Source organism: Pyrus communis, chromosome 5 (assembly GCF_963583255.1).
Source record: "Pyrus communis chromosome 5, drPyrComm1.1, whole genome shotgun sequence".
NCBI classification, from domain to species: domain Eukaryota; kingdom Viridiplantae; phylum Streptophyta; class Magnoliopsida; order Rosales; family Rosaceae; genus Pyrus; species Pyrus communis.
The window spans coordinates 4,032,929-4,045,065 of NC_084807.1; the positions used below are offsets into that span (position 1 = coordinate 4,032,929).

Below are 12,137 nucleotides of genomic sequence, written 5' to 3' on the forward strand. Positions count from 1 at the left end.
ATATATATATATTTTTTTTTTTTGTCAAACTTAAAGATAAATATTAGAGTAACATTGTTCTTCACAAAATTATAGCAAGAAAATAATGTACCCAACCCACATAAATATTTAACATATTTTAAAAAAATAACTACTAATATATATTAAAACATAAAATAAATACATATAATTAGCATGAGTACATTTAGTAGAATTAAATATGGGTACAAATACAGATAAAATTTTAAAATATATGGGCATAAAAAGAATTTAATATATAGGTACAAATTAAAATTGAAAAGAAAATTAGTACAACCTAAAAGAGGGTTGCAAATTAAAACTAGGCACAAACTAAAAATAAAAATATATGATAAAAAATTTAGCATGACTAGATATAAATACACCAAAATGTAACATTTGTAACACTAAATGAATATATTTAAAATAAAAAATATTTTATTATTAAAATAATTAATGACGTTTATTAATACCTAAAAATCTTAATAAAAAATAAAAATAAAAATAAAATTTTAATCAATAAAATAGCAAAAAATAATAATAAAAACCTAATTTCATAATTTTATCTGCTTCATCCGTCACGAAGTCACAAATAAGAAAAAGAGAGAGCGAAGCAGCTCTCTAAAATTCAGCAATGGCGACCACGCCAGCACTGACGCTTCATCTCTCTCGCCTCGCCCGCCACTTCCCTTTCTCTTCTTCTCCTCTCCCGACTCCTTTTCACTTTCCTCGTGCTCGACTCCTTCTCAGGCTGCCTGACCTGCCCTTCCGCCGCACCCGTTCCTTCTCCACCTTCAACTTTTCCCGCCGATTCTCTGTTGCTGCCTCGACCGGCCCAGGTACGACTCCAATGAGTTTGTGCTTCTTTCTCTTTGTCAGTCAGTAATTTTGTCGAACATGTCCCGTGCCTCTCAGTAATTGACATTAATTTGCAAAAATAGTGTACTTTATGCAGTTAACGGTCTCTCTCTGCGTTGGTTGAGCATTATGTGATATGCAATCTCTATTTGTGTAGCCGAATAATCTGCTTCGAGCATTTCCAATGGGCTCCCTGAATGAGCTCCTAACTAAGATTTAGCCAGGAGTAGGAAAAATTCGTCTTCAATCACACTTCTATCGTTCTCCTAGGATAGCAAAACCGCTCGGAGCTCCTAAATCTGGGATTCAAAATGAGCCCTAAGTGCTCGTACTGTTAATTAATACTGTTTTAATAATTTTATTGGTTCATTGACTCCCTATATTAGAGTGTATGGTTGGAGAGAAATTTTTATTGGGAAGCTCCTAAGGTAGTTTTGTAGTCTTTTTCGCTAAAATTCAACTTGAAATAGAGAGCATGAGTCATAGCGCTTAGGGAACACAAGTTTGAGCGAGGATTGGATAGGAGAGGTGGAAGAAAAGGTTCGGGAACACCTTCATCCCACATTTGGGAAAATAGAATATCTTACTAGAGTGTATGAGCTCTTCTGCTCCCTTCCCTTACAAAGATGATTTCGTAGGGACAAGTTCTCTCTAAACCAAAATTTGGTCACAAGCTTTTCAAACTCTCATACTCTTTTTCACTCCGCCCTCACTCTTCTCTGAGGCAAATATAACTGCAACAAAACCTCAACGGCTTACCTGCTTGGACTGCATAATCTAGACAAGCTGGTGATGTCATATCAAAATCCTGCATTTACAGTGCCTGTAAGCCTTTAAATTAAATTCAACAAATCACCAGTAGGATGCCTTGAACAAATAACATGAGGTGGTTTTGGAACAAACGATTCTTCCGAATTTGTATCGGCATGAACAATTAGCATAAGGTGGTCTTTCTTTTGCCTCTGTTTTGTGGGACCCACAACTTTTGTTTGGGACCCACTCAATATGGAATACATTATGGCTCATTTACTAATCCGTAATCAGAATAGGAATTGGAGGAAGGGAATTGAGGAAAAGGTTGAATGGGGTAGAGTCAGACTCAAATTTGAAGAAAGTTGGGGTAAAGTCAATCGGAACGAAACCATTGTGTTTACTACAATGCACTTATTCTAAATAAATTATTGTATATGCTATATTGCTATTTAAGAGTAAATAAACCCAAAAAATTTGGAATTCTAATAATTACCCATATATTTTTAATAAAAGTGTCATTATTATTAGTATAGTTATTTTTAATAATAATGATAAATTGAAGAGGAGAGCTAGTCTAGTTGTTACCTAGCCTCTTACTTTTGTTCCAATCTCTTAACCTTGAACAAATAGCATGAGATGGTCTTTTTTAACATGTGTGGGTTTTACTTTGGCCTTGATTTTTTAAGTAGCCCTTACCATTCCCAAATTTAGGAATTGTAAGTATGAATACTAAAGGTGAAATTCAATCACTCTATTGTTCACAATTTCACAGGTCTAAGTGATGATGGGATACATGATGAAAGATATGATGTCATTGTGGTCGGAGGAGGACATGCAGGCTGTGAAGCTGCCCTAGCATCTGCTCATTTAGGGGCGAAAACTCTTCTACTCACCCTAAATATTGATAGAATTGCTTGGCAGGTTTAATTCTGCTTTTTCTTGATAACCTTATATTTTTTCTGCTGTATTTAGAAGTTTTTTTGTATTTCTCAAAATTAGATATGTGAAATTAATTTTCATTTTGATTTTAACCTTATAATTCCTCTAAAGGAGCAGGAGAAATTTTTTATCCTTTACTCTAGAAAGTTCAGCAGGTTTTTTATCTCGGTCTGATTGAAAGTTAAACCAATGAGATGTAGTATCTAGCATACATATTGCAAAACACAAAAACTGGGAGTCAGGCTTTCCAACTAATTTATTCAACTATTCTCAATTCCTCACCTTTAGATTTGATGTTGTATTCTCTCTCTCTCTCTCTCTCTCTCTCCACACACACGCACACAAATAGAGGTGCGATCATGTTACTGAATGCAAAATGGTTTAGGTGTTTAGAATCATGACACAGATCATTTACAGAGCTTCTTAATGAAAAATGTTCGATGCAGCCCTGCAACCCAGCAGTTGGTGGACCAGCAAAGTCTCAACTTGTACACGAAGTGGATGCCCTTGGTGGTGAAATTGGGAAGATTTCTGATCGGTAAAGTAATAAAATCTCCTATATTTGAATGTTCTTTTCTGAGAAGCTTGAGGGTATACTTGTGGCTTGCTATTGTTTTTATTTTGAACGATGAAATTTAGAACTGACTTTTCAAGAACTTTGTATGTTTTGGTGCGGGTTTGGGGTATTTACATCGAAGAATTAGAGAGGGTCAAATGACACATGCATTAAGAAGGATTGCATAAAATGCTTGAGTACAAAAGTAAAGTGATTGTATTGGTGTAAGTAATTGTGTATTGCAACCCCTTAACGTAGAAATGAAAAGAACAAAAAAATTCTTATTTTTAGGTAACTGGGCCTATAATTTATGAATAAAGAAAAGAATTTTTTTTTTGAGATGGGATCATTGGAGTATGATCAGAAAATGCTGTTCATCCAGTCTACAAATGGTTTGGAAAGTATTGCCTTTTTGTTTTTGGGAAAGCCATTTGGGATTTTTGTTTTTCTTTGTGGACAAAAAGAAGTTGTTTCAGGTACTCTGCCATTGCGTAAGCTTGCTTAACCCTTAAGCTTCGATATGCCCTAAATAGGGTCATTAAATTGGCAGAATATATTCTGATAATGGTAAAACATTTTCTTGTTATTGGTAAAATATTTACAATATGAAATGCAATATGTATTTGTAAGGTTCCTGCCAATTTTTTCCTGGTCCAGCATGTCAGATAATTTGTAATTCTTTCTGCTTATTCTTTGCTTTTTAAATGTTTTAGTTTTTGTTGGTTTTTACCTTAAAGTCCCCCATGTTCACCTTCAGTCTTTGCAACTGTTACTGATTTTCAATTTTTATGCTTAGGTGCTATTTACAAAAGCGTGTACTCAATGCCTCAAGGGGCCCTGCTGTTCGGGCATTGCGTGCACAGACTGATAAACGGGAATATGCTATGGAAATGAGAAAAATAGTAGAGAGGCAAGTATTACTTTTTTTTTTTTTTTTCATGATTCTTTCACTGTCCTTTTACTGATGATTGTGGGGTTTGGTTTATTTTCCTCTCTCTTTTTTTAACCTATTATTTCCACATAGACGGTCATGAATTTCATATGTGGCTGATTTTATCCAGTCTTTATACTTTAATAACAAACACTTCACGGTCTGGTTCTTATGGTTTTGCAAATTCTGAATCATGATTGCTTGAATTGGGATATGGTATTATTTTTTGAATTATCGTACTTTGAAATGTAATAGCTTTTCCCTGTAAATGCATGTTGTAGTATCAAATATATCTGCTTCTTTTTTGTTTTTAGGTTGAATTACGAAAATGTGCTATTATTTTGGCTGTGTGATCAAGCATTAGAAAGTATTTATGATTTAGTGATGCTGTCGTCAGCATTTGCTTCAGAGTTACTTGCCCCAGTACTGGCAAAAACACATTTCTCCCCTTCTGAGATGTTTCCTTCAGTGCAGCCAAGTGGTGCGGCCAAACAGTAGAAGCAACTAGATAAAAGTTGTAAAAGCAGCTGAATTGCTTACATTAAGTTAACTTTTTTGGTATAAAGTGTATTCTTCAACTTTAGCCTTTAGGCTATGGAAACGAATGAAATCCCAAAATGAAAAAGAAGTAATGTGGTGTTAAAAAAAAAAAAAAAAAAAAAAAAAAACTAGGTGGAAAATGTTCTAACGAGGACCTAAATTGGGGAGCTACGTTAAGGGCTTGCATCTCAAATGTGAGGTCAGATATAGTTGGCTGATGAGATGCATCTTAACTGTCTATGTCTGATCTATGGGTTTAGATGGAAGCTTTCATCTAAATCTATGTTAGATTACCATTGGTTATATGAGTATGCATCTTTGTATGGCTTTGATATGTCTTTCGTCTAAATCTTTGTTAGATTACCACTGGTTATATGAGTATGCATCTTTGTATGCATTTGATATGTTTCTATATTTTTATGCATTTGGTATGGACATGAATTAGCTTTGAAAATGACGTAGCTTAGTTTAATTCTTGACAGGTTAAAAGTTCAATTTGGTACAATTTTGACGTTAAATTGTATTAAAAATTTCTGCTCCAACGTATTCCTTGTGGCTGACTGAATGATATCATAGACCAAGCAGCATTCCATATTTCTCATACTAAATTCTTTCATTTATAAAATGAAATAAAACTACACATTTGAACCTGGCATGTTAACATGATATCACTCATCAAGAAAGAAGAGAACTGAATAACAAAGGAAAACTATCGGTTATCTAGGCAAGTTTCAAGTAATGATAATTGAGTTTTCATTTTATTTTGTGAAGCTTGTAATGCAACCCTTCCTAGAAGGATATATATTCATGTGCTCTTGCCAATATTCACAGTGTCTCTTTTAATTTATTGTACTGAAAATCATTAATAGGTTTTAATTTCAGATATTAGAGATCCTTGAGTTTAATATATTGAAATCAAGACTTGGAATCACTCTCATACAACTCATGAGTTTGGTACAATACAAATGGTCAACCATTCGAAAAAGAACTCACCTCCACCAGACTCACTCTACTATCGTGTGATAGGAATCAAACTCACCTGAATTAACTGTAGAAGGCCTTATTCTCCTTTTTATTGAGAAGAAACAGAATTTTTTTTTTAAACCAAAATATGGCACAATTATCACACTTATTCTCATGTTGCAGATCTATGTTTTTGTGGCTATTTCTTTCCATATATTTTGATCTGCTTTTGTATTGCAGCACACCAAACCTTTCAATTCGAGAGGCAATGGTGACAGATATCTTATTAGGAAAGAATGACAATGTTGAAGGTGTGCGGACATTCTTTGGGATGAACTTCTATGCTCCTTCAGTTATTCTCACGACAGGCACATTTATGAGTGGTAAAATTTGGGTTGGTAGAACTTCTATGCCTGCAGGAAGAGCTGGCGAATCAGCTTCACTTGGACTCACTGAAAACTTACAGCGCCTTGGATTTGAAACTGACCGGTTAAAGACTGGAACCCCAGCGCGTGTGGACTGTCGCACTGTTGATTTTTCTGGATTGGAACCACAACGTGGCGATGAAGAGGTCCATCTATTTAATCCCATAAGTAGGTTCTGTATATTGGTTGTGTGACACTCGTAATTTTAATTCGTGCTTTGCACTCGTCATTCAAGTAGATGTTAAAAAGTATTTAATGTCATAACAATAACATTTACCTTTTCTTTTCAGAGCTTAATATTTAGAACTATCAGTTTTGTTGCTTTGAGAATTGTGTTCTAAATTTGAATTGATGGTTAACAGGTTGGCTGGTTTAGTTTTGATCTTGATGTCCATATTGAAAGGGAACAAATGTGCTGCTATCTCACACGTACCACAAAGAGCACTCACCAACTAATCAAAGATAACTTGCATGAAACTCCTACTTATGGAGGATGGGTTGAGGCGAAGGGGCCTAGGTATTGCCCTTCAATTGAAGATAAGGTAAGTTGAAATTGACCTAGTACTATTAGTTTTCTAATTATTTTATATGAAGTTGGGCCCTTTAAACTACGATTGCATCACCAAGTGAAGTATAGTGTTCCAGTATCATGAAAAACAACATAGTTTTGAGTCTTGACACTTTCATATCAATTTTGTTGTAATCTGGCTCTATGTGAGGATGTGAGGTCTCACAGTAAGACCTTCCCTTGTACTGGTTTTTTTTTTTTTTTTTTTTTTTAATTTATTTATTAATGAATGCATGATTGTTATTTAAGAAAAAGCCTCTATGTGAGACTTAACAAATTTAAAAGATAATATTTCACTGTCACACTAGCTAGAACTATAACTCTCAAGGAAAAAGTTTGAAATAAAGAGGTACTCTCCAAATGGCTCTCAAAGCATCCTTTTATAGGCTTAGGAAATGAGGCCATAAACGAGTGAAATTATTCCTATGATAATGGCAATTGATGACCCATTGCTATAGTTCCGTATGCAAATAACATCCCTAATAATTTGCATCCAGATATTGATAATTCTCTGGTTGCTCATGGTCTGTCCGTTACCTAAGATAATGGCAATTGATGACCCATTGCTATACTTCTGTAGGCAAATGACATTCCTAATAATTTGCATCCAGATATCAATATTCTTTGGTTGCTCATGGTCTGTCCATTTTATTGCTAGATAAATAATGCTCCAACTTTCACAAAACACAGTAGTTATATACCTTTTAAATCCCAGATCTAGTTAAACCTCTGAGCCAGATTACCTCCACTGGTTCTGTGGCTGCAAGAATTCTGCCTCAGTGGGGCGACATAGTCAAATTTATTTAGCACAATGTGTCTGAAGCTGTTAGGACAAGCAAGGCCTGGGATGCACACTATAGGGCATCCTTTCCGTACATGAAGCACCATTTATGTACTATCATTTATGGTTGCTGTGGAAACTGTTTAGTTTCTTCCTTAAAGGTGGGGAGAACACTATAGATGGAGAATACCCCAACACATTATATTAGAAGCATTTACAATAGTGTTACTAAAATACTCCTAAGGGTCATACTAAAATACTCCTAAGGGTCAAACAGTAGTAAAATCAAATGAAGGGTGATGAGAAAGTAACAAACGTGTTAAACATGGTTTCCAACAACCGGTAACCCTTCACTTGTTTAATATACCTTGTGGAACATTGATAAAATAACATTCTTCCAATCTTCTTCTTTCCTATCAAGGGAAGCTTCCTGACGTCATTTTGGCCTATTTTTTGGGTTTAGATTGTTCGGTTTCAGGATAAAGAGTCTCATCAAATATTTCTTGAACCAGAGGGCCGAGATGTGCCGGAGCTTTATGTGCAGGTATATTAGCATTCACCTTTTTCCTTCTCTGCATTAAATGAAAAGGAGAAAAATATAAATAAAATGACTTAACTGAATGGTTAGTGCCCATTTTTTATTTCTCTTTTGATACCTTAGATATATATATATATATATATATATATATATATATATATATATATATATATGTCATCAATTTGTCTCTGATTGAATGCATGTAGATACCCGAATTTTGTCAAGTTTTTAACAGATTAACTATAGCAGATGATACTTGGTATCAATATTTTATAATCTGTGTTATGGATATGCTTTTTATAAACATCATTTCCCTAAATTTCATCATTTCCTTCTCCACATAGGGATTCTCAACTGGTTTACCAGAGAGACTACAGTTACCACTCTTGAGGACTTTGCCTGGGCTTGAAAATTGTTCAATGCTGAGGCCTGCTTATGCTGTAGAGTATGACTTCTTGCCTGCTCATCAATGTTCTCGATCTCTCATGACAAAGAAAATCGATGGGCTTTTCTTCTCTGGTCAAATAAATGGAACTACAGGCTATGAGGAGGCTGCAGCACAAGTAATTCTTTAGAGTACCTTTACTCAGTGAAATACAATCTATCTGTAGTTGTCGATGCAATGCTACATCTGAAAGAATCATGCATTAGGGTTTCACTTGTTTAAAAGGAACTTTGTGCCTTTGGGTTGTTGTGTCTAAATCAATAATTTATTTGTTCTAATTTTTTTTTTTTTTTTATTCTTGTTTATGCTTTTCTCAAGGGCATTATTTCTGGTATCAATGCTGCCAGACATTCAGATGGCAAGTCCCTCATTGTTCTTGAGAGAGAAAGCAGTTATATAGGAACATTGATTGATGATCTGGTCACGAAGGACCTTCGAGAGCCTTACCGCATGCTAACCAGGTAATGAGCTCATGATATTATCCCAATATATATAAGATCATTGTTATTTCCGGTCATACTTTTAATTTTTGGAATCAGTAAGTGCTGAGTATTAAATTTGGTGGGTGGTTGAGGTTGCATGTTTGATGGTTCGGCTTAGTCACTTCACAGTTCACATCATAAGTGGTCACGTGAATGTTTTTGAAGATACAAGCAGAACTTGGAAGACTATTTAATTGCGTAACTTTAGATCATTTTAAACAGTCTTTCTAAATTCTAACATTTTCTACATGGCTACATCATTGTTTTGGCGAATAGTTGGTTCTTTTTATGACACCAAGAGGTTCTGTAATAAAACTTAAAGCGTAACACTACTCACACCCATAACGGACCATCTATTTTTTTCTCTATTGTAACAAATATCTCATTATTTTCTAGACAAACAAGCCAATCGATGTTGCTATAACATACAGCCAATTGGTGTCATAAAAAGAACCAACTATTCTTCTAAACAATGATGTAGCCATGTAGAAAACTTAAATGTAACACTACTCCCACCCGTAAAGGACCATCTCTTTTTCTCTATTGGGCATCACTGCCCTTGGCAGATCACTGGCCTCCCCATCAATTTTCAAGGTACAATGAGGACGAGCAACTATATGGCAGTAAGACAATGCTCAACTTTTGGAAGTTAAACGGTGGAAGTAGAAGTCGTTGTTGTGGCCTTCTAGGCTTCTACACAAAAGAACATGTGAATGTTGAGGGGCACTGCTACCTCTAGATGCCATGGGCGGAATACCAATCGTAGATAGTTTGATTTATCTGCTTAGCGTCAGTTAATTCTTCATAACATAAAATAAGTTCATAATTCATCTGTAGATTTTCAAGTTGGTTTAACATTCCATAACATCCTATCCTTTATTTTCCAATATAGTCGATCAGAGCACCGGTTACTTCTCCGATCTGATAATGCTGATAGCCGTCTCACACCACTGGGGCGTGAAATTGGGTTAATAGATGATAGACGATGGAAACTCTACCAGGACAAACAAGCTCGAATTTCAGAAGAAAAGAAGCGATTGAAAAGTGTCAGAATTTCAGGTTCTCATCTCTTTATCTAATTCTTCTTATAATTTGTAGCCTCTTTACGCTTTTAGCATTGTTGTGTACTTTAGGTTGTTTAACTTGGCATATTTTAGTGAAACTATCAAGCCGAAGTACATTTTCCCCTTCTAGTTTACCAGGAAGTTTCAATTGGCCCTGATTTCAACTTGATGGGTTAACCTTGCAATTCCTTTAGATCCTTTCTACGTTGTGTCTTTAGTTGCAATACAAACAATTGTGCCAACCCTATTTTTTTCAGTTCATACCAATATTTTTCTTTTGTTTAATCTTGTTAACAAAAAGAATAAGCATTCATGAAATTTCGAATGGGATCTCAAGTCTAAGAAGCAAGGTAAGCATATAATTCATTCCCTGTTAATGCGAGCATCAGTTGTGCTCTATAACCCACCCTATAGTCTAGTATGGCCAGTGTTTAAAAAGCGCGCGTTGGGACGCATGTCACACACCTCATAGCTGTACGCATTGGCTTACACTTTGTTCCTTAGGATTAAGCTATATGGGCAAAACTGGGCATGGGTTGGTTGATTCAATACCATGTCTTTTTTTTTTACCTTTTGCTTATTCCTTCTAAGTTGGTTTGAATATTAAAAAAGTCGAATAAACTGAGATCTGTGGGTTTGGAGATATATAACTGGAACTTATAGTTATTATTCTGTGCTTCTTTCAGGAGGGGAATTGGCAGCTGATGTTACTCGTCTTTCTAGTCAGCCAGTGAAGGACTTTACAACTTTGGAGAGTCTTCTAAAGAAACCACACATAGAATATAAAGTTCTTGATAAGCATGGTTTTGGGAATGAACTGTTGTCTAGAATAGAAAAAGAATGTGTGGAGATTGACATCAAGTATGCCGGCTTCATTCTGCGCCAACAGAGCCAACTCCAACAAGTGAGGAACTATTATGTGTTTCAATAGAACCTTTGCCATTGCTTTAAGTCATGCAATTCGCTGATTTATTTCCTATTTAGATGCGTAGCAACTTTTAATTTTTATTCATCCATAATCTCATATTGTCCAACTCTTATTCTGTGTTTAGATGGTCCATCAACAGCACAGATTACTTCCAGAGGACTTAGATTACTATTCAATAACAACTTTATCTCTTGAATCACGCGAGAAGCTCTCCAAGGTGTGCAAGATATATAATTTTATTTTGCCATAACCTTTTACCAATATGTCCAGAACTCTGATGTGGCAGAAACTAATATGCTTTTCATATTGTCGACAAAATGTCTGTAGTACCAAACTCCTGTTCTTTTTTTTAACTTTTCATCTATATGTCATTTTATATGCATAGACGCCTACATGTAATGACATGATGAAAATTGGAAGCATGACACTGATTCTTTCACGTGATAATAAATCTCTTTTGAAAGTGATAGTTTCCTCTTTTATACCAAGCTGTCGCTGTATCATGCATCGTATAGTAATTGTATGCTGCTTTGTTCTGAATATGTTTCATTCGGTTTTAATGAAACAACAAATGATGTTTTCAGGTGAGGCCACAGACCGTTGGTCAAGCCAGTAGAGTTGGTGGGGTGAGCCCTGCCGATATCACTGCTCTCCTCATTATCCTTGAAGCTAATAGGAGGAGAGCGCATGAACAGAAGAAGCTCGAACTGCTAAATTCTATCAAGACGGACACAGATCAGCATGCAGATGAATTGCCGTTGACTGGGACACTCAGTTCATGATGTTTCCGTGCCTGTCAAAGTTAGCATTTGAGTTGGATTCAAGTGTATTAAGTGTATCCTAAAGTATCAATGTCTAGAGAACGCATCACGGTACGAGGTGAATTGGAGATCTGTCTGGGCGGATACCCAGGTCGGAATTGCATACAGATAGCTTGTTTTGCAACGGAACTATGAGGATCTGCTGCTATTAGCTCCTGTATACTCCGGGAACGCTTATCGATCCTTGTCCTAGCATAGTCTCGTATTCATGTCTGCAACAGAAGTGAAGATAGAAGTTAAAAGTACTAGTTGAAGTACAATGTCATTTGTTTCAGGCTGCAACTGGTGAAGGAAAAACCCCTTTTCAAGCATTAGTTATTGAGATTTTCTATTCCGTTAAGAAAACAAACCGGATACAATTGATGTTATGAAGTTGGTACATCTTTTTTAGGGTGACTGAAAGTTCTGCAATGGACAAAATGTAAAATATCTATTTTGGCCGGAAAATGCGACCGAAAAAATAAAGCTACATCTTTTTTAGGTGGACCCCACCAGTCAAATGTAGAAAATTCAAGAGTTTAAATTTACATTTTTTCTATTGGAGTAGA

The 12,137-nt window shown here is 35.5% G+C and overlaps 1 protein-coding gene across 1 annotated transcript; it reads left to right on the plus strand.

Moving 5' to 3' along the window:
* Positions 1 to 582: 582 nt before the first annotated feature.
* Positions 583 to 11,968, plus strand: LOC137734139 (uncharacterized). The gene is made up of 13 exons (XM_068473433.1): positions 583 to 836; positions 2,381 to 2,529; positions 2,994 to 3,085; positions 3,900 to 4,013; positions 5,778 to 6,108; positions 6,325 to 6,504; positions 7,775 to 7,855; positions 8,194 to 8,412; positions 8,613 to 8,755; positions 9,669 to 9,835; positions 10,527 to 10,744; positions 10,893 to 10,985; positions 11,353 to 11,968. The coding sequence occupies exons 1-13, from the start codon at positions 632 to 634 to the stop codon at positions 11,548 to 11,550; spliced, it is 2,190 nt and encodes a 729-aa protein (XP_068329534.1). The 5' UTR covers positions 583 to 631; the 3' UTR covers positions 11,551 to 11,968.
* The last annotated feature ends 169 nt before the right edge of the window (positions 11,969 to 12,137 follow it).